Raw genomic sequence first — 23,440 nt, 5'->3', positions numbered from 1 at the left:
GTGTACTACTATTGCTTTTATTCTATTAAATTTTTGTTTTCTTTTCTTTTGACGTCTTGGTCAGTCTCCTGGGAGGGTGGGGTTGGAGCAAATGACAAGACAAAACATTGTGTGCCCCTAACTCTTTTTTTTTGGCAGCTCTTTCAAGCATTGTGTGAAGAAAACAGGAGCCATAGCGAACTGACGTTAGCTAACCTGTGAAATTCATGCTAACATTAGTGCTATACTGAGAGGCTACCTAGTTGGGTTAATGGTTACATTGTTAAAATTAATGTTAACACTTTCTGTTTTTGTTGCAAAATTTTAAAATAAAGGTCTGGTTCCTTCTGCAGTTGAGGTTAATAACGGGCCACTATTTGAGAATTTACTTTACTAAAATGAATTAGTTCATCGCCCTTATCATTCAGTAAGTTTTCTCAGTTGTCAAATCAATGCAATATTAAAACAGGAATAGAAGATAATAACACTAGCCCAACATGCGATCAAACCCTAAATTAGATGGCCAATCTATGTACTATATTATATTATTTATAATATTTGGTGGCCACAGCATAACTTTTTGTTTGTATCAAACCCTGTTAAAAATCTTAGTTGTTAGTCTCAATCATATTTAAACTATGCAACATTTGAACTTAAATGCTGCTTTGATTTTGAAATATGCACCTTCTGTGACATGATGTTTGGAATGGTATGAATGAAACAATAAAATAAACGACAAATCAACCAAAATAATCCCACCCTAAAGACACAAGAGAGCACACAGGGTGAGGAATATCTGCTGACTGATACCTGATGCAGCACCGGGCTGGAAGATTTTGGGGAGTGCTGGAGGGTGAGCACGCGTAAAGGCTGGCAATGAGTAGGCATAGGGGGAGGGCCGAGCCTGCTGGGTACCGCTCGGCGGTCGCGTGCGCAAAAAGGATGGAACAGAGGGGTCTGGGGGTTCAGGAACAGGAGGACAAGATGGGACCGAGATGGTGGAAGAAATGCCACAGGACGTTTTCCAATCCATCTCTGAGGTTACTGGGTGAAAGAGATGAGACGAACGGATGGAAAGGGTGAAGAGAAAAGAGAGAGACAGAGTAAAGGAAGGATTGGAAGAGTAAATAGAGAGGAAATGGGAGCAGTAAAATACAGATTAAAGATGTGTGGATGAAAGTGGAAATGAGGTTTTGCAGCATATTTGAGGAAACACAGTAAGGAGTGAGGAGAATAGAGGAGTGGAAGTGAAAAGAGGAAGAGGAATCAGATAAAGAGTGGAGTTTTGAACATGATGGTTCTGAGATTATGTTCAAAACAAAACTACACAGTATGAAAAACTGACCAGAAAACTGCAACAATTAGAGGCAAAAGTACTCCAATTTTGTTATTTCCATGTTGTTAAAACTAAGCTCAGCTACTTTGGTGACTGGGGACTGATCAGGACCAAACAGGAAGGAAGAAGCAAAAATCAGGGAACAGAAAGTTACCTGTGGGGCCTTTTTCAATAGCTGGCCTCCAGGCCAGATCATGTATTCTTGTGGCTGTTTTAGAAAGAAAAAGGCACAGCAGACAGAGCAATTAGATGAAAAAGGAAGTGAGTTTTAAAAAGGAAACAAAAGAGGAAGCAGCAGAAGAAAAAAAAAAAACAGTTCAAAAACAGAAAGGTGAGAAGGGAAATCCTCGCCTGACCCTTCACAGCTGATACGGAGTTGAGGTTGACAGAGGGGGCAAAAGATCTCTCCACCAGGGGAGGGGTGTGGAGTATTTCCCAGAAATTAATTACACTTTGTAGTGTGAGCGCTGCAATTTGCAGTACATGCATTCCTTTGCTAAGTCTGGCACAGCGACACTTTTTTTTTTTAGAAGAGATTTCTTTGGAAGCGTGCACACAGTACAGCTGTGTTGGTGTGTTTGTGGCTGTTTATGTGATGTTGAGATTAGCATGGAAATCTTCTTGAGAAAACACAAACATTACATCACATTTCAATATTCATACTTACAACTAGAGTTGTTCCCATACTATTTTTTTCCTTACAGATAGCGGTTCCCATACCTGAAATTTCAGCCGATACTGAATACCATTCCAATACCTGTGCATTAAAATATATATATATTATATTTTTTAACAGTTGTACTAACCCTGTCTCAGGTTAAATGAGCCACAGAGAATGACTGTGACATCCTGGGAAGAAGAGTGGCAGCAGGATGCTGCTGGGAAGCCGCAGAGTCCTGATTCGGGGGTTAATAAATTGTGTGATATCAGATTGTTGCACAGACTCACTTACTCACTGATACCAATACCAGCATTTATGTTGTGTCAGAGGCTCAATCCAACTTAAGTAACTGAACTAACTGAAGTATTTAGAGTATTGCAGTATAAAAGGTTTATGGAAATGCTCAGGCCCTTAACTGGTAATGGAAACACCTGTTCTGATTAAGTAGCTAAATCTAGGTGTGTGGACTGAATCAGAACTTACTCTTAAAACATGTTGATCACATCATTTCATTCATTTTGGTTGGGTGGTGTTCCGTATTGCTCCACGCAATGTTTGACTTTTAGTGTTAGAAAGAGACGTAACACAGCTTATATGACCAATAATGGATTATACTGACATTGTTTATCAGAACGCCTCTATCATTGATCTTCATCCCCTCAAATCTTATCTATAACAGGCTCTGCACACTCATATAAAGTTGTTTTTTTGCATTGCACAGTGTCTGATTGACACAGATGGCTCCCTCTATTAGACGTCAGTTTCCCTGGTATCATTTTATTTTCAAATGCATGAATTTCAACTATCCTGAAACAATTTTGAAACAATTCACCAAGAAGCTCCAATTTGATCCTTTTTATGGTCTCCCCCGTATCGTTGGTAAAAAAGGTTTTATGATTTCGGGATCCTTCCAAGTGGAATAATTTACCTGTAAATATTCCTTTTTTTTGGTCATCATTTCGCTTATTTAAAAATGTTCCTGTCCTTAATTTAAGTTCAAATCACTGCTCTTTTATGATTGTATATAGTCTAAGGTTGTAACTTTTTTACTTTTTTGGTTTGTTTGTTTGTGGGTTTTTCTTTTTGTTTGTTATCTAGTTTGTTGTCTGTCCGATCGTCTGTGGTTGTTTTTGTTACCGTCGTATTTGTGAGTGTTTGTGTGGAACCCCCTTGAAAATGACGTGATACATCTCAAGGGTTTCATCCTGAGATTATAAATTCAAGTTCTAAGGTAGTAAACATTTAACTCACATGACTGATCATCTGTTTCTGCCACAAGATAAGCAGAAGAAGAAGAAGAAGCAGACAAAAAAGAAGACCTCTCTCTATTCTCCTCTTGTAGATGGCCAAGGCAACTGGTTTTGTTTCTTCTTCTTGTTCTTCTTTTTCTTGTTTGAGGTTTATTCATGGTCGCCTCACAACTATTTTTGTTTCTGGTAGGCCACCTCTACTTCTAGTCTGTTTATTAATGTACACCACCAACTTCAGATGAAACTACACTTTGCACAGCTCCAAACCGGTTGATGGAAACATAGTTAATTTGCATTTTCCTTTTTAAATTATTTTGCAACATTTAAAAACGTCACTTCACATTCTCTTAATAATTATATGGAAACACTGAAGTCTTCAGGCTCCCAGAGGAGCTGCTGCTTTTAACTAAAACCTCAGATTAGTTTTTCTTCTCGCAATGTAATTACACGTTGACTCGGTTTAATCACCCCAGAGATCCTCAAGTGTGTCTTCAGCCTTACCAGTAATTTGAGCAGCTTGTCCACTTCCAAAGCTGGGCCTCCGGTCCTCACCAGCTTCATCATCACTGTCATTAAAGTCATCCAGATTTCCAATGTCACTCTGCTTCATGCTCATTAGGCTGGCCAAACTCTGCATGTCCTCGTCTCTGTGGAGAGCACCAAACAGTGTGACATCTTCAAGAAATCAATCTTCAAGAAATTATCAAGAAAATAATGAACAGATTAATTGATGATGAAAATAATCATTAGTTGCAGCCCAGCTCTGAGGACTTCCTGCTTTCTGTAGATAATATCGACACGCTGCTGTGTTGGTAACGTACGTGGCTTTGCCCTCCTTGAGGAAGACACATGACAGGTTCAGTTTGAGCGTGGCTTCCACCACTTTGACAGACAGAGGTTTGAGCTTCAGTGTGACATCATACTGGGCCGGCGTGGCGCTGGCAAACTTCTTCATGTTGACATCTGCTGATGCCAGCACCTTCCTACGGCCTTTTGTCTCCTGATAAATCAAAGCAACAGACGAGGGAGTCAAGATTGAACACAGAGAGTTACTTTCCAATTAGATTTCCAAATAAAATAAATTCAGTGAAATCAGAGCTAAGAACGATACAGACACATGAGACTCACATTTTCAATTACAAAGGTCCAGTCCTTGTCTTCAAACTCCTCTGCAGTAGGTTCCTGGTGACAGACAGAATTTTTTTGTTTTAGCCGAGCCAGATCAACAACTAAATGATGCATTTCCCATGTGTAATACAATTAATTTATCAGCTACGTAGACTGAACTTCATACCTTGAAGAGTGTGACAGTGATGTCTAAACTCTCTGGAACCTGCCACATAACCAGGCCTCTGTAGGGGTTTTTAATCCCCGGCTGCCAGCTGTGGAGCTGACAGAAAACATGACACAAACAAGGAGCTCAAGTTTTCTGTGGACTGTGTTTTAGCCTCTGCAGAGCACACTTTAAAACAAACTTTATGCGACTGGAACCATCAAAATCCAGAACATATTTAATAGCATTTTAGCCACCTTTTTACTGCAGGAGCCGGTGCTGTAGAGACAGTTACCTTTGTGCTGTGACGTCTGTTTCTCCTGATCCACACCACTCTCAGTTTGTCTGGTTGCCTGCAATCACAGTGAAACACAAATCACGTTTTAGTGTTTCTGGCAAATGAACATAGACATACGTCATGATCTGTCATCCCTCCCAGCATGAATGTAACATATTAACACTCTGTCTTCATCTATTTACACACCCACACCCAAGCAGATACGCATCTGTATGTCACAGAGGTGTGGAAGTCATAAATTTGATGACTTTAGGCTCGACTTGACAAAATCAAAAAAACTGACAGCTGAACTTGGCATGTAACACCAATGACTCGTGACTTCATTTGGACTTGAGCCTTTTAACTTCAGAATGATTTGCGCCATGCCCAAAGATTAAAAAGTCCCTAAATCAACTAATGTTAACACAATTCATTCTCAGCAAGTCAGCACTTAATTCCACAGATCCACTTTGTTGGAACCAGTCCAACAGCAACCAATCAAGTTGCAGGAGAGAACCATGAAGAACTAACGCTATGTTACTGAGCTTCAGGTGGAGAAAATGACACCAAAGATCATTTTGTTCATGTACAAAAACTACAAGGTGGTCAACAACTTTGCAAGCTGCGGACTCACTGTTACAGTTTGTTTGGGCTTGAATTTCAGAGTGAAGGACTTGGGACTTCCCTGTCTTGACTTGAGACCTGACATGCCATGGATGCTACTTTTTTTCTAAAGCTGTAATGATGAGCCAATTAATCAATTAGTCAATCAAAAGAAACTTAGTTGCCAACTATTCTGATATTTGATTAGTCTTCTTAAACATGAGGATTTGAGGCGTTTCTTTGTCACATATGACAGTAAATGAAGAGTCTAAGGGTTAGGGTTTTAGACCAAAAGAAGCAATAACAGGAGGAGGACATAACTCTGGGCTCTCAGAAATTGTGATGAGTGTTTGGTGAAGGTATAATGTGTATATATCTCACAGTAGGAATCTGGCTGATTATCTTCTTCTATTAATCTTTTAGCCCTGTTTCACACTGGCGGCTTTTGGCCCTGGGTTTAGTTGATTTTCAGGGAATAACCCTGCAAAAACTTGAGGCTAACCCTTGAGGAACCTGAGGCTAAAGTTGCGGTTAGCCCACTTCAGAACATGCCAGGATTATGCCAGTGTGAAAGCTCTTTTAGCCTGGGCTGCCTGCTCTCTTAACCTGGGGCTAAATGCAGTGTGTAAAGCTCTTAAGTGTACTTGGCAGCGACTTCCCAAATCACTTAGAGATTTTGGACAGATGCTACAACCACACTAGCAGCTCTGTCTGGCTGCACATAAGGAAAGCACTGTTTTGAACTAAATGCTAATGCTCACAATGACAAATTAACAGACTGAATGAAAATTCAGGCAATCACCGAGGTTTATATATTGATCCTGAACATGAACATGAAAGAAGGTTTTGTTTTGTTTGTTTTATGATGATCAGTGAGGTGAAATGACTGTTTTTATCAATGGAGGCTGGTGCCTTTCACATCTAACCCAGTGAATCAACGGGTTCAATGTATTTCATAACTGTCCCAACAGCTGCAACCTTTGCTCCTTCTCTTTAATAAGGAAAAAGGGTGGGTAAGAAAATTTCTTTCTTGACATTTTTCTGTTTCTATATTTTGCCAAACTCAAGTATGTTTTGCCCAAATTATTACTGATTTCTTTCTTTCTTTCTTTCTTTCTTTTTTTTTAATAGGCTTATATTTTACATTTTGCACAACTATGTTCAGCTATCAGGCAAGTAAAAGTTCTCAGCCACTTAATGCCAGGCCTCTGATGTTTGAACCAAATTTCATGGCAATCCATGTGATAGTTATCAAGATATTTCACTCATAAGCACAGATGTAAACCTCAGAATGGAGAGGAAAATTAAGGGGGGATCACCAAAGTCAGGAGGTTTTATCCTCTGGTACAACATGTATTCTGTCCAATAGCTGTGGAGATATTGGACCAATGTTCTGGACCAGGGTGATAGTCTGTGTTCTTGTTTATTTCATGGCTACATCATCTAATTATTCTCTAATTTCACAAAAAACTCATAAAGTGGTCTGGAAGAGCTCAGGCCCAGGAGATGATGGCCTGTCAAAAAACAAACCAATCAGCACACAGCGCAAACACAAGACCATGTGTGTGCTATCAAAACACTGAGGTGAAGAGTTCGGCCCGGAGAAAATGAAAATCTTGTGACTGTGTGAGCAAGAACTCCTGTCCTGAGGATAAACAGCTCTGATTGGACGTGTGCCTGTGAGAGACAGAGAGAGGAAGGCGCTGGAAACACTCTGAACACCCTTTACGAATAGTGTGAGAGCCACACATGACTCCCGTGAGACTTCAGAGCTGCAGCTGTTGTGTGAACACACTCAGGAACAACACAACTAAGATGTGAATAATGAAGCCCCTGCTATGTAAACAGTATGAGTATGGCTTCAGGCATGGTCACATTACGTTTATGTTCAATGAAATTTCCCAGCACTCTGCGACAAAAAAGGAAATGATGTCACACTTGTAACACGGATAATGAATGAACACTTATCAGAGCGATCACAGACTGTAAACAGTGTATGAGAGCGACACTGGGATTTGTGGTCTGGTAAAACACACTTGAACTCCATTTTCAAACAGCAGTGCATCAGTATCACTGGCCCCACAGGACACCAAGCCCCTAAATTTGGTAGCCAAAGTACATTTTTGGTGGCCCAAATGTTAACATATGCAAAAACAAATCACAAAAGGTAATTTAATGCAACTTAGCACAGCCTTCCTTAACTGTGGCACTTGTGTCGTCCGCTTTTCCATGAATTGTGATCTGCTGTGAGCTGGACTTCTCAGCTAGTTGAGGGAACTGTCAGCAGACACGGCAGTATGTTACGTCCTTAGATTCTATTGACTCAAAGACCTGCTCCATTCACTCCTACATTTTTGTTACACACTTCAGTAGCCCTGGCCTATCTGTTGCTAGCCTGTGACAAGTACTGTTCACTGTTTTTGTAGAATGTTGAACTAAAAGATAACCTGAACTGCCAGGTGGTTTGTTACACAGAACCATCTGGGAAATATTCCTTAGAAACTGTTTGGAAAAGGGCAAGCACTTTCAAAAAACCCTTGGCACATGAATGGACATACTATCTGTCTAATGCATTTAACACAGGCTAACTTCAGCCGATCAGATCAAACTCTCGCCAAAGCCAGTCGGGAGAAGAGCGAAAACATCTTTTCCATGGAGAAAAACCTTCAGTGTTGTTCTCTGCTCTCTCAATGAAGAAATATTCTCCAGTTCTGATATAACTGATGCTATCACAGTATCTACACTAACCTCTTCAAGAGCATTGTTTGTTTGCGATGAGTCGCTTCCATAGACTACATCTTTTCTCTGTCATCACACCTAAATCACGCCCATAGCTGCCAGTAGTCCCTCCTAGGACACTAATTGGTTGTACCACTCTTTGCATGGACACAAACAGGTAACTTGAAGCCTGGCAAGATTGATTCTTGCGTGATCTTACAGATTCATCTGCTTCACAGGTGTGGAACTCTAAAGTTGTGCTGGTGAAAGCTCGCAGTAGGGGGATAAAACTTGGTGGCCACAGAGACGTTTTTTGTGGCCACGGGCTAATGTCAAACCCTTCTATTGCCTGAATGACAGAAGGAAACACATGCTCAAATTGCATTGTTTGGGCTTCATCAGAAGAGAATGGAAGATGGTCCAAATATATGACCAGAGTATACAGTGAACTAGTTGCAATTTGCCAGTCTTTTGCACCAAACCTACTGCTGTTTATGTGCTGTGCAGCCAGGCACTGTTTAGGGCAAATTTACATGGTCACTACTTGTATTTTAACCATGAACATAGAAAATCTTTATTTTGTGACTTGTTGGTTGGACTCCTCATCTGGACTCATATCTGGATGCCTCTATCAGAGGTGACTGTCAAAGTTCATTCTTGACATTTGAGCAGTAGTAAGCAAAATAAAGTCTACTTAGGGGCTTTTTGCAGCTCTTTGAGCTACATCTCACAGATGGAATTTACTACACTGTCATGGAAGGATTATGTCAGTGGACATGAGGTGATGACAACTTAACAAACTCCATATGGAAGGAAGACAATGAGAAAAAGTTAACTTTGGAGGAAAAAATCTAGTGAGCTGAATCTTTTTGTTTGGTCAACAGTTTTAATCCCTTTAATTTATAGCTTGGGTCTTATTTTCATAGCTTTTGTCATCATTTCTGTCAGTGATGATAAGATCACACTGACTATTGTTATGCAATAAACCAGTCAAAGTTTGGACACACTTCTCAATCAACCTTTTTTCTTTATTTTTGTAAAGGAAGGAACGGTTCAAATTATACGAACAGTGTACAAAGCTGTGATCAAAGTAAAAGAGCAAAAAACTTTTGCATGCTTGTAGGTTGACAGGTGTGGAGGAGAAGACTCTTGCACAAGAAAAAAGAAAATGGCTGGTAAGATGTGTCCAACCAAACTTTTGACTGAGCCTGTATATTCTATACCACAGGTCAAAGTGGTATCTATCTATGTCCATGGGACTCACTTTGAGAATTTGATCCTTAACTTGTGACAGTCAGAATTTTGATACCGTCTGTCTTAAGTTGCCAAAGCTCTAAATCGACTGTCATGGCACCCAAAGCGTTCACCATGTTTCTCTCACAGCCACAGCTTTTTTTCTGGGACATCCCAGAATGACACAGGGTACAGACAGGACAAGAAACGAGATGATCATGTTTACATGTAAACAAACCCCCCCAGGTTAGCTGAAATTATTTTCAAAAGAAAACAAAAAGCAACAGTACAATCCTAAAATCACACCCACTTTATGCAGTCCACCCAGGGGTGCTGATGTGAGAAAATAGGGAGGGTTTGAACTTCTCTCTCATCCTCCTTTTTCAGTTTTTCACTTCTCTTTTAGTGTTCAAATGACTTCAGCTCACAGTGTGTGCAAATGAGTGTCTTTTCACAGAGGTTGCAGAGGTTCTCCTGCACCTTTGAAAGAGGGTGGGGGTGTTTGCAGCCTGCCAGATCACCGCAAGATGCGGTTTCATAAGGTTTCATAAGGTAATAAGGTTTCAAATTGTTAGTACTTTCCTTAATTGATCATTGGTAATATTAACAATCATGTTATCAATTAATTGCTGTTAATAAAACCTAAAAAACTTTGCTTATACCAAACAATAACAAATGCATTTTTTTCCTCTTCAATCAAAGCTTTATTTCTACAGAAACATATTACATATTCTCTAACAGAACAACATAACATATGAAACATAAAAAGATTTTTTAAAAAAGGCCTCTATATTAAACACATATACCTGAATATCTAATAAGATGCAGAGTGCATTCATAAAAATAACCTCTTCAATATTTCAGATCATTATTTTTATAACAGATTGATAAAATTTGACTTGATTAATCAAATTCAACATTATTATCATCTCTACATCCAATCCCCAACTTCTTCTAGTTCTTTGTTTTCAAAAGTAAACTATTCAGTCAGGTAGGGATTTAATATGAAACCAACACAAATGTGATTTGACTCAAGCTCTTTATCCAAAATCAGAGCACTTTCAAATCTTGAAAATACATTAAAACTGTAGTGTTTTCAAGCATTTCCAGCAACTGTATGAACTCTGTGTATGCTTCGTTAAGATGGTAACTTGACTTATAGCCGCAGACTTTTCACCCAGCCTTCATTGCCGCAAAGAACAGCTATAACCACTTCAGCCTTCTGACAAGATCAGACAAGATGACATACTAACCAGTTTGTCTTACTCCAGCCTTTATCCCAATTATCCATTCACATTAGGGCTGCACAATTAATTGCAATCACAATAAAATCGCAATATGGCCAAGTGCAATACCCAAATCACATGTTTTTGAAAAATGTGTGAAGAAACAACATTATAATGAGGTACTGTGGTTCTGCAGAGATGACATGACATACAGACCACAATAAATATAATATTTTTTTTGGTTAATATAAAAATTGTAATGCAAAACTGATCATTTCCAATTCCAGTCAAAATATTTAATATTTAATTATTATAAATATACTTTACCAAACTGTGCAGCCCTAATTCACACCCATCACAGATTAGAGACAGACTGCTTAAACCTCAAAGTGCTGTGCAATGAGGGATTATTAGTTCACTTTCAGTTTCACTTTCAAATAAAGTGGTTAATATGATGTGGATAAACTGTTGGTTTGTTTCTAACATGTCTGATTATCTGACTTTTCACATTTCCTGCCCCGTCTGTCTTTGTAATAGTGATGTTGCCAAATCTTCATGGTTATGTTGATGAGTATAGTTTCATCATAACAGACAGAAATACTGGACAAACCACAAAAATACATAATAAATGAAACAAATGAATGGAAAAAAAAAAATAAGGTATAGCACGAATAAATCAAACCCTGGTGCAAATGTTCCTGTCAGAATTGGCCTTTAAGGAGCCTACAGGTTGAACTGTAGTGGGGACAGTGTGCCTGGGCCTCCCTCTCATGTTGCACGACGCTTTAACTAAAGTGTGTATGGGTGAGAATGGTTGTGAGAGTGAAAGAGAGAGAACAGAAATAGACGTCTGCCGTGCTGAACTTCACAGAGGCTTAATAGCAATCCTACACCTGCTGCTCTATTTGTCACAGGCCTCATGATCCTGTGCTGTTGCAACACGCTGACCTACAAATGTACCACGGCGTTTTAGCTCCCGCGGTCTGTTGATTAGTGATCCGGGGTGTAACCAAGGTGTTTATTTTCATCAGGCTGAAGGAGGACGTGTTTGAGCTTCACCACATGAGGGAACGCTGGAAGCTGTTGATCATAAAACTTCTAAACAGTTTATATGCACTCTCTGATACATCAGTGTAGGAGGTGTTTATAATCAGTTAAGGAAGACAGTCCGTCTAGCTCATCCACATTTTACACATTCTTGTCATAGACTGGAGAAACCACAACCATACTACACTACTATACCATATTGCTTTAAAGCCCCAACACAATCACATAAGTGTTGCCAATTAGGCTTAGTTCACACGGCAGGTCTTAATGATCAATTCCGATTTTTTACACAGATCCGATTTTTTTGTTTGGCAGTTCACATTACTTTTTAAATGTGACCTATATTTGACCTATATTGATTCCCCTGTGAACAGTCTATGGCCCAAACAGATCTGCATGCGCAGAGGAACAATAACAAAGATGTCAAGACGTCACACGCAGCGCACTGTTTACAGTGTTGTGCCAAGAAATGCACCCCCTTACGTAACTCTGTGCGAAATCTACTATCGCAGCCAAACGAATCGGGAAAACTCTTAACATTTTAGCGTAATTATTTCTGAAGGGAATGGAAAAGAAGAACATCAGCTATTTATATGATTTAAAAAACTGTAAATATCCATTTTCTTGGCAACAACGGCGCACAACTGTGACGACTTGTCAGTCTTTCTAGAGTGACATAAAAGTCGCGTTAAACGCGACATGACTGTTCAGACGGCAGGCGCGTTGCAAAATATCAGACATGTATCTGATATAGTACCACCTCTAAAAGCGACCCAGGTTGAATTTTAAAAAATCAGATTTCATGTGACTTGAGCTGTTCACACGATCATGAAAAAATCAGACCTGGGTCGCATGTAGGCAAAAAGATCGGATTTGGGTCGCATTTCACTGCCGTGTGAACTAAGCCTTACTTTGCATGATCAGCCTTCTTTTCAAGACAGTGTGGCTGTGGACACACTCACTCACACACTCCCGCCCCGCCTCTGATTGGCCAGCCCTGATAATCTTACCCTAACCCTAAATAATCACATTCCTTATGTCTAAGCCTAACCAACCCAAGCCAATCACAGCGAGAGTAGAGCAGGTTTTGACATCGTCATCCTGGAAAAAACAATGTTGCTTCCAGTACCTGAACTTTGCATATCAATATCAGTGTGTTAACAAGCAGTGCTGCTCGAATGTAGCAGTTACGGTCATCAAAAGTATTGATGTTTTGATACTTTTTCAATATCATGTGTTTAAAACAATACAATATCCATTAATCACAGTATTGAAAGTAATGACGCTATGAAAAAAATCTTCGCTGATACATGACCTCAGTTCAGTTCGTCTTTATTGTCCTGCCAGAAATTTGGCCTGCAGCAAAACCAGACAGTGTTCACAGACTTTTTCCTGTACCAGCACTGTACTGCTTGTACGTTGTTAATCCAAAAAAAGAAAACAATTATCTTTTTTGTGTGCCTATGCCTTTTCAGAGATGTTGTATGTTCGGTGTCCGTTTTCATTTTCATTTTTCCTGCAAAATGTTACATTGTTTGCTAACAAGCTAGCCAAGAAACTGCATAACATTTTGTTAACACTTTATCTTGCACTTTAATGTTGCTGTAATATCATGTTTTATCGCTTATTGCCTGTGTTTAATTTAAGTATTTTATATCTTGAAGGTGCTTTGGAAATACTGTACTTTGCTATGGCCATGCCAATAAAGCCTCTTTGAATTTGAATTTGAATTTATAATCCATAATATCAATAAAATATTCAGAGAATCCAGAGAAATCTCTGCACGTAAGGGGCAAGGCTGAAAACCAACATTGAGTGTCTGTGACCTTTGACCCCTCAGGCAGCACTGCATTAAAAACTGCATTAAAAACTCACATCATTGTATAAAGGATATGACATGGGCTCAGGAACACTTTGGAAAACTGTTGTCAGTAAACACAGTTTGTCTCTGCATCTACAAATGTAAGTTAAGACTCTACCATGCAAAGAGAAAGACATATATCAACAACATCCAGAAACACTGCAGACTTCTCTGGACCTGAGCTCATCTGAGATGGACTGACACAAAGTGGAAAAGTGAGCTGTGGTCTGACGAGTCCACATTTCAGATTGTCTTCACAAATCATGGACGTCGTGTCCTCCAGGCTAAAGAGGAAAAGGACCATCCAGATTGTTGCCAGTGCTAACAGCAGCTGTGATGGTATGGGGGTGTGTTAGCGCCCATGGCATCATGGGTAACAATCATATCTGTGAAGGCCTCATTAATGCTGAAAGGTACATACAGGTTTTACAGCAACATATGCTGTCATCCAGACAACGTCTTTTTCAGAGACGTCCCTGCTTATTTCAGCAAGACAATGCCAAGACACATTGTGCACGTGTTCCAGCAGTGTGTCTTCATTGTAAAAGAGTTCAGGTACTAGACTGACCTGCCTGCAGTCCAGACTTGTCTCCTTTTGAAAATGTGTGGTGCATTATGAAGCACAAAATACGACAACAGAGACCCCGGACTGTTGAGCACCTCAAGTCTCATATCAAGCAAGAATGAGAAAGAATTTCACTTTCAGATCTTCAACAATTAGTGTCCTCAGTTCACAAACTCCTCCTCCTCCTGTCCCAGCTTTTTTTTTTTTAATGTTTTGCAGGCATCAAACTCAAAATGAGTGTATATTTCCAAAAAAACAATGAAATTAATCAGTTGAAACATTAAATATCTTGTCTTCGTACTGTATTCAATTGAATATGGGTCCAACCTTACTACTCACTAATATTGATACTGGCATAGACCCAAAAAACTTGATATTGATCGGGCACTACTTTAAACACTATGTCTCCCTACAACACATTTTATTATTTAATGAAAGATGAAGAAGTTCACATTCCTATCCAGATATAATGAATGAGTGCAACATGTTAATTAAGCTTTCGAGGTGTTGCTACTAGGTGACAGTGCTGTAGTTCTTTTCAGGAGAAGATGAAGATATTACAGAGATATTACACATGACAGAAATTCCTGTCTTTCTCAAAATTACAAAAGGAGGATGAAATGAATGCATTAGAGTGTGTTAGTGTTGTCAGGTATATTTTTGAACTTTAGAAAGAACCAAGCTAACTGTTCCCACCTGCTTTTAGTCTTAAGCTAAGCTAGGCTAACCACATCCTGACTCCAGCTCTTGATCTCCAAAATCGAGAAAGCAAATAAACGTAAATGCTGAACGAATCCTTCGAGGTCAGTCTGAAAGTGTCCTAACAACCTTATAATTGTTACTAGTGCAGTGAATTTGATTATCAGTGGTCTAAACAGGTTTTTCCACACAATTTTCCACCAACATTTATACGATTATTTCTCATCACAGATTAAAATGTATGTCAACCATCCAGCTAACCATTTACGCACACTAATGAAATAACACACATGATATCTGGTTCAGGCTGGAGCTCACTGCTGTGTGTTGTGTGCTTTCAGAGCATCACGTGATGTTATAAAAAGTGTGAACATGTACAGACGCAGCCTCATGAGAAGCACCTCTGGTTAACACCGTAGAAGAAATTTAAGAAGTACTCTGGGTCTGAAACAACTGTAAATATTCAAAATTAGTCAAAATTATGAAAAGTTATGAGGAAGTAACTCCAGCTGGACATATTCAGGTTTTTTGAGATTCATTCCAATATCAATATTTGAAGGTGATGTTTCAGCCGATATTAGTTTTCTTTACACAACCCATAAACATCAATAAACATTTTTGATAAGGTTTCCTTCTTTTTTTTATTGCAATCAAGAAATACTCTGTTAATGTTATTTGCACCCAGGGTGAAATAACCACTGGGACTATTTACCCCTGATTATATATATGGTCTGGCATCACACAGACAAGTAACCAGGTGTGTGTAGCGAACAATGCTATATGCACAAATAGTCAGGTGTGGAGAGTCTACCTCAGAGATTTTGTTGCTCTTTATAGCTCAACAAGTGGACAGGGTGTAAATAGCTGAATAGCTGACTTGGGATTCTCACCGAAGTTTTAACAGTCACTCCAGACAATTTATTGGTCCAAATTTGTAATGTTTTTTTAATGCAACAAAGAAATACTCAGCTAATGCTATTTGCACCCTGGGTAGAATAGCTAATAGGGCTATTTACACCCAATTGTATACTAGGGATGTGCACAATTACCTTGACAACCAGTTGCCACCAACGCTATTCGGCACCAGAAATACTAGTCGGTTAAACTGTTTATTAATATTTTATTCACCTACAATGCCAGTTAACTGTTGCCTCTAAGGTGTTATACAGCCGTCCACCACTAGTCAGGGCTGCAGCAATGTCAGATGACAGCCCCTCTTGCCCAGTGCGTATGCCCTCACTCAGGGGCAAATAGACACTCTAGACAATTTACTGGTCAGGCTCTAGTAGCAAGTCCAAATTAGTACTTTCTGAGTAAAAATGAAGAGATGTTATATTTGACTAAGTAATTATTATTCGCTACTGAATCAAATTTTTGTCTTTTTAAGTCAAAATCATGATAGTACATCAGTTTTGACTCCCTAAATCAAACTTTAAGTTTAAGTAATTTTAACTTATTAGATTTAAATTATGATATAGTAGTGAGTCAAAACTGTGACTTAATATTTAAAGTCAAAGTAATCGTATTGTATCATAATTTTGACTGAGTAAATGCATCAATTAATATAATTGTTTCATTGTCTATGACTAATTTTGGCTTAAACTCATATTTTTTATTTCATGTTTCACAATCTATGAAAAGTGTTTTCAATTTGGTTATAGCTAACATTTCATCTACCCTTGATCCATTCAACCCCTAAAGAAATACACTATTTCCACATCATAAACATATTACATTACATATTACAGTCTTACATTTACAGTCTGCTCTACTTTGCTGTGTAATATCACATGATGTTGTGAGCCTGAGTGGAGTGCATAAGTGTAGTGGAAAATGAGTTAAGTGTATCAATCCTCTCACTGTGTGGCTAAATGCCCTCTATGTCAGAGACATGTTGATACTGGTTGTGTGTGTACGATACGTGTTGAACAGCAGGCTACAGAACACAGTGACAGGAAGGCAGGCCACTACACAAGCCAGGGCTGGAGGACTGGGAACACACGCTGACTCCACCGTGAGTAATGATAATGGAATTAAAGGAACTCCTACAGTGCCAAGACTGAAGCAGTCAGACCAACAGCTCAAACACTAACAGAGTCTGATTGTTATCAGTGATTATGATCCACTCCACATCGGGGTGGGGATATTTTTCTACAAACTGTAAAGTTTACCATCAGAATCCTGCTGTGTAATCAGACTGTGACCATACTGAAAATGACAAAGTAACATAATATATTCAGTGTTCCCCATGAAGACTGAAAGCCAGACGAATAATGACCATTTTATCAGATTGAAAACACATTCTTCAGACCAGGGCCAGGAACGGAAACAATACTTTCATGGCACCAAGCTAAATGTAGTGAAAACTGGGCTAGTACCAAAAGTTGCCAATGAATGGCTTCTTCTTGTTGACTTAAATCATATGTACAACTTGCTCTGCTATTTTCGTTGACACAGACTCCATCCCTAGAACAGCCACGGGAGTTCTGTGCTTGAATGAACTGGACGAAACCACTAGAACAACATGATGGACAGCTGGAGAAAGTCAAAGCTTGGTTTGTGTACTGTAGCTCATGGTTAGTGTAATGGTCCAACAGTCAAGAGTTAATGTGATCATGAGCCTAGTCCAGGGTTGCCAACAATTTATTAAAAGTATGTTTATGGAAGAAATTGAAGTTATCTCTATACTGACATGTTGATTCCAGTGAATAATTTCCAGAGAGAAACATGCTGCCTTCACTGACTGATTACTTTCACAGAGGAGTACAGAGGACTGATGAGCCATCCTAAATAACTGCAGGGGAAATTCCATCACAGCAACAGCCCCAATTATTTCATAACAATTTTGGTCACTAACAATATTCAACTGAAGAGTTCCTTTGAAAAAAATGAGTGTTTGTGAGTACCTGCCCTTGTATTAAGTAAGGATGTGCGCAATTAGTTGACTACATGACTAAACCTCACGACCCTCGCTATTTGGCACCAGAAATACTAGTCGGTTAAATTATTTATCATTATTTTACTCATGTACAATGTCAGTCAACTGTTGCCTCTAAGATGTTGTGCAGCCACACACCACTGGCTGGGGCTGCGACCCCATCAGACAGGAGCCCCTTCATCAAACAGATGACAGCTCTTAAAATCAGTGCAGTTTGGCAGTGTTTTGATAGAGAAAATGGAAATAAGGTTGAATGTACGCTGTGACAGAATAAAATGGCATATAGCCACTCAACTGGAGCAATGTGTGATAGGGAAATTAGTCGCCAGGAACATCCTTAGTATTAAGTTTTTCAAAACACTGTATCTGGTCTGAATCAAACAACTGATCAGGGTTAGCTAACACATAAAATGCCAGTCACAGGTATTCTATAAAAACAAGGGTCATCCAGGTTCTATGCATTTCTAGGTTTGATGTGTTGGCTTGTGGGAGGGGCTTAATTGAGTAATATGGGGGGTTGGAGGTGGTTGGTTTTTACATTGTGTGTGTCCAAAATTGCCCACTACAACTTTAAGTCCAAGTGAATGCTTGTACCAAGTTTGAATAAATTCCCTCCAGGTGTTCTTGAGATATTGCGTTCACAAAAATGGTACGGTCATGAGTTTCACAGTGACCTTTGACCTTTGACTAGCAAAATCTGATCAGTTCATCCTTGAGTCCAAATGGATGTTTGTACCAAATCTAAAGGTATTGCATCCAGGTATCCCAGACATATCAAGTTCACAGTGAGGACCCAAAAAATAATGTCTCTGGCATAAAAATGAAAGTAAAAAAGACATCAAGCTTAAAAGCAAACATAACTCACTCTAACAAGCTTTATCATTAGCTATTATTTTTCAAGCTGCTCATTACATCTATTTTGCAATTAAAGAAATAGACACTGCTTTAACTTACCAACTTCATCATCATTAAGTAAATAAGGATTGCACAGTGTAATAGCTATAAAATAATGACACCATCTGTGTTTAGATTAGATTGGTTCTCTATGAACTGTGCTTTCACTGTCTGCAGGATTTTTCCCAGGCTAATGAATAGGACTAAATTAATGAACAAATTCATGCTTTCTCTCCTAATGTTTACTGTGTGGCTGATATTGTTTTCAACTTGTGAGTCTGTCTGTTTTTGTGTGTGTGTGTGTGTGTGTGTGTGTGTGTGTGTGTGTGTGTGTGTGTGTGTGTGTGTGTCATCATGGAAAAATTTGGTCCTAGAAACACCTACTGTACTGTACTGCGGGAACTACCAGAGACAGTTTTGAGTACTTGAGTACCAGGTGCCTGTCTGTCTGTCTGTCTGTCTGTCTGTCTGTCTGTCTATCTATCTGTCCTGTCTGTGGACAGATTTTGTCGATACAATAGCCTCACAACCAATCAAGATGCAATCACACAACTCTACAGGTGTGTCAATGAGATGAAAATGGTCAAGTTGGCAGATGGGTGTGGTCCAACTAGGGCTGAGTATTGTTTTAAAAAATACAATACCAGTGCCCTTAAAGTGATATTGACACCAGTGGGGTACTTCATTTGATACTCTTTTTTTTTTAAGTTCTTCTTTGTGAAGAATGCTTGCAGTGGCTGGCTGTGAGCAAGAGCATACAATTAAAATCATGTTTTTCTAGATCTGGGTATGTATCATTTGACTGCAGAAGTTTTGATGCTACTTGGATTTCAGTCAATGCCTTAAAGCTATTGAGTATCCAAGTCTGACCCATGAGTACTGAGTACTCATGTAATAAAGCAGTAATGGCTACAGAGTAATCAAGGATCAGACAGTCAAGGCTGGTGTGATCCTGTCACAAAATGATCTCTAGTTTCTTCTAATGTTACTCCTCAGTGCATCATGATGCCAACCCTGCTGTTGCTTCTTGTTCAATAAGCTATCAGCAATGGGCTAACATTACTCAAACTAAGTTACTATGCACTGCACATCATTACAACAGCTTTAATGTTCCTCATCTGTGAACATGCTTTTTTACTACCTCTTGTTTCTCCATGATTTGCATCTGAGGAAAGAGACGGCGATCTGGTGTTGTGTACAGGTGTTGTCTTTGCGACAGCAGCACAAACAATACCACTTGAAAACACTAGAAAGTTTAAATGTTTTGCACTTTAAATCTACCTTTAAAGTCCACCTCAACTCATGTTTTAAACAATTCAAATGCTCTGCAGTAAGTAATAAATTGTGTCTGACATGTTTTTTTTTCAAAATAAATTCAAATACCTTGTTAAAATGCCCTACATATCACTCTACACCTTGCCTTCATTTAATATGCAAGGAATCATGAATATACAAATAGCCCCTGCCCTCTCCACACTCCCACCCCATCCCTAACTAGCTGCACCCAGCTTTTGCGAGCTAATCACAGTAATTAGGCTTCTCCTGAGGGCGGGGCAACACAGCTAATGGTACATATTGCACCTCCACCTCAATTAACAGGATTGGTTCTTTAGGTTCATGATGTCATAAACCCAAACTTTTTTTTGAGACTGCCCTGGCTCACTGCAGTTTCAAAGCAAGACATGTTCACACATGGAGTTTGCTGCTTATTTCGCTCTTGATATGTCACCACATGAACATGTTAACAAGGTTAAAAAATAGATTTTCACTGGATGTTGTTATGAAGGCAGCTGTATAGACTGGAATTGAAGTGTCACAAAAAGGCAGGATCTGGACATTTTGTTTTCTTGTGCGTTGCTTTTGTTTGTGCTACGAAAAATGAAAGAAATAATATAAGAAAAACGGACAAAAACTGGGGCAAGACAGTAGTCTGGGCATTGCAGTGCTGGGTGGAACAATATGGGCCAAAAAAAAAAAAGGTTTTGTCCCAGGGGATCATAGCAAGTTCTTCTGACCATGGTGACTAGTCAGAAATGTCACTGTGGGTGTGGAGGCACTGAAGACGGGATGTGAATTTATGACTTCACAGCCCCGGTGGTGCTGATGTTGTGGACAGCTACATCCTTTCTCCACCTGCGTCCCTGATACTAACTGTTCTTTAAGAGATTATCACTCCTGTTTTTAGCATGACTCTGGGCTGCCCTGTGAACAGGATGCTAACTGTTATAACCACATGGTAACAACGACATACTGTACTGTATTATCAAAATGAAACATCAGAGCAGGAAGTAATGGGACGTGCTCTGTGAAGGAGTGCCAATGCAATTTAATAAAAAAACCTCACTTGACTAAATTATTTGGATATTAGCAACCAAGACAAGTCAGTAAACGCCGGAGAAATGGGCTAAAATGTTGCCCAAACAGAATTTCATGTCTAAAGTAGCAACTTTTATAAACTGTTTGGCTGCTCGCCTCCGCCCCTCTGAGTATCATAACATGATAATAATGATGGAATAACACGCGAACCTATACTAAGTTACAGTTTATAGACAGAATTATTGGTTGTGGTAATGGATGTAAGCTGAGCGAGCCATTTTGTTCTATGGCGTACATAATTTCGCCGAAAAGAAAAATGTTCATATTTTTAAATGGAGTTTGGCATCACTTTCTCGTCCAATACGCGATAAGGATGTCAGCCCCTTTAACACACGGAGAGAACACATTAAAGTAAACGCAGCACACATTCACTACATTAGCTCGTTATAACATGTACTTACCATTTTTTTGTACATTCTATCACCAGCTCTTGGAAAGAAGCCGCGAACTGGAACTTGGAGGCTCTTTTTCCAACCCGCTGAAGCCTCTTCCACACCGAAGTCATGGTCGGGCTTGTCAGATAATTCTCTCAAACACGCGATAAAGCGACATTAATACGAAGGAGGAACTGTGTCACTCCGCTGCCGTGTCCCTCCGCTGGGACTTCGCCGGAGAAACTCCACCTGTGTCGCGGACAGCTCCTCTCCGGCCGGCGGTGTTTGAGTGACCCACTCCTCACCGGCATCCACTCTCCGCAGACAGACAGGACGGGCTAAAAAACAAACACACGCCTCAAGTTAGAGCCAGCGTCAAGTTAAACCACAGGAACCGGAACACGAAGGAGTGTGACTTTCAAAATAAAACCCAGGATTTGTGTTAGCAAGTCACACTAGAGGCATTTCAACTGACCAGTGCGGCACGTTAGGGGATTTTGACTGACCAGGAGGGGCACTCAAAGTCCCCACTGCAGAGGGGAGTCTATCTATGGTGGACCACAGGTGTCATGGAAATAGTAATAAAGCATTTCATTCATTAATAACTAACTGTACAGATAATTTGTTTAAAAATAATAATACTAATCAGAATTATTTAATGATGGAGTAATATTCCATCTGTAATTTCTTTTCATAATTTTTTTTGTTGATGGTTAAAATGTCAGATCACACTGACCATTTGAACTCTCACCTCAAGATATCTGAATGAAAATGGGTACCCAAGAGTCTTTGCAGAAATGCCTACTTTATGCTAAAGAATGCAGTTTTTTCCATGCAGTATAATTGTGTTTTTTTTACATTCAATTTTTTAAATGTACTTTATTTTGTTATTTCTCAGATCCCCTTTTACAATAAAATTATTTTCACATATGTTAACATGTTCCTTCAAATGAGGTTACAGTATTCAAATGGTCTTATCCAAACAATTCAATTAAATATATGAATATATAAAAACAACAACACTGAAAAGAACCAATGCAAATAATAAAATTATCAAAATAAAATTAAACATGAGTTACACATAAATTAACCTTACATAGACATGCACACATTCATTATCAATCCTAATGTTTCCCCATTACTTCTATTTATGATGTCCATCTGTCTATAAAAACGTTCCTCTGTAATTTTAGCATATATGTAATTTTTTCCATTGTATAAATATCTCTCAAAATTGTTACCATTCAGCCAATGTGTGATTTTCACTTATAATTCTAATTGAATATTTCTGTACATACTGGGTTCCCTCAGCAGTATTGGAATTATATAAATTGGTTCTGACTCTTGTGGATTCAGTGAGCTCAGCTGTATTTATGTGTGATGATGTTAGCGCTCATAGTAGCAATTTTATTGTAGTGTCCACTGGGACATGCAAGCTTCAACCTATGAATAGACAACATCAATTGCAAATTATTTAGAATTTCAGCTTTTGTGAGTTTCTTTTTTTTTTTTTTAATGTAGATTTCTATATCTATTATATTGTTGTAAAGCTGCCTGGTTGCTTGTAATGTTCAAAATAAATAACAAAATATTCTAGATAACAAAATATTCTAAATAAAGGGCAGAAAAATTAAAATAGATAAAGTATTATGAATGAATACCAAAATGTTCTAAATTTATTGAAAAATTATTCTAAATGGATACCAAAATGTCCTAAGTAAAGGACAAAATGTTGTAAATAAATAACAAAATATTTTGAATTTAGAACAAAATGTTCTAAATAAATAATGGGGAAGTGTGGACTTATTATCCTGTTTATTGTTTCCTCATTAAGTTTATACAGTTAGGTGAACCCAGGACACATTACACTATTCTATGCATCTTCAAGGAAAACTGAGACTAAACTGTACAAAAACACTTTATTCAGAACTTTGCAAATCTCTGTTGGTTGCATCTGCCATTTGTGGTGGCATTGCAGTAGGTGCTTCACCATCTGTTGCCTGGCAGAGATTTGTACTCTATGAGTTAGAGTACATTTATTATTAGTTATCATTAGCTCACTAAAATACTGATCTTATTTAAAACTGGTGTTTTTTTTTACATAAAGGTCAGTACTTCCTGTTTGACTAG

General features: G+C 38.8%; 1 protein-coding gene across 9 annotated transcripts in view; it reads right to left on the bottom strand.

The window, feature by feature from the left end:
- ehbp1l1a (EH domain binding protein 1-like 1a) overlaps positions 1-21,678 on the bottom strand; it is a 55,074-nt gene extending 33,396 nt beyond the window's left edge. For 2 of the 9 annotated variants that reach the window (XM_084711889.1, XM_084711890.1), the window contains exons 1-6: positions 21,338-21,678; positions 4,795-4,852; positions 4,521-4,616; positions 4,355-4,408; positions 4,048-4,226; positions 3,728-3,873 (exon numbers count right to left, since the gene is read on the bottom strand). In XM_084711889.1, the coding sequence (XP_084568015.1) occupies positions 3,728-3,873; positions 4,048-4,226; positions 4,355-4,408; positions 4,521-4,616; positions 4,795-4,852; positions 21,338-21,441 (637 nt within the window). In that variant the 5' untranslated portion in view covers positions 21,442-21,678. Of the gene's footprint in view, positions 1-789; positions 1,024-1,469; positions 1,524-3,727; positions 3,874-4,047; positions 4,227-4,354; positions 4,409-4,520; positions 4,617-4,794; positions 4,853-21,337 lie in introns of all 9 variants that reach the window. The other 7 variants (XM_084711887.1, XM_084711893.1, XM_084711894.1 and 4 more) reach the window with 7 other exon arrangements.
- Between the last annotated feature and the right edge of the window lie 1,762 nt (positions 21,679-23,440).

This window comes from Lutjanus erythropterus, chromosome 23, assembly GCF_056507025.1.
Source record: "Lutjanus erythropterus isolate fLutEry1 chromosome 23, fLutEry1.hap2, whole genome shotgun sequence".
In the NCBI taxonomy this organism is placed as follows: domain Eukaryota; kingdom Metazoa; phylum Chordata; class Actinopteri; order Lutjaniformes; family Lutjanidae; genus Lutjanus; species Lutjanus erythropterus.
Note: the sequence above shows the minus strand (reverse complement) of the source record. Positions and strands in the feature narration are given on the sequence as shown.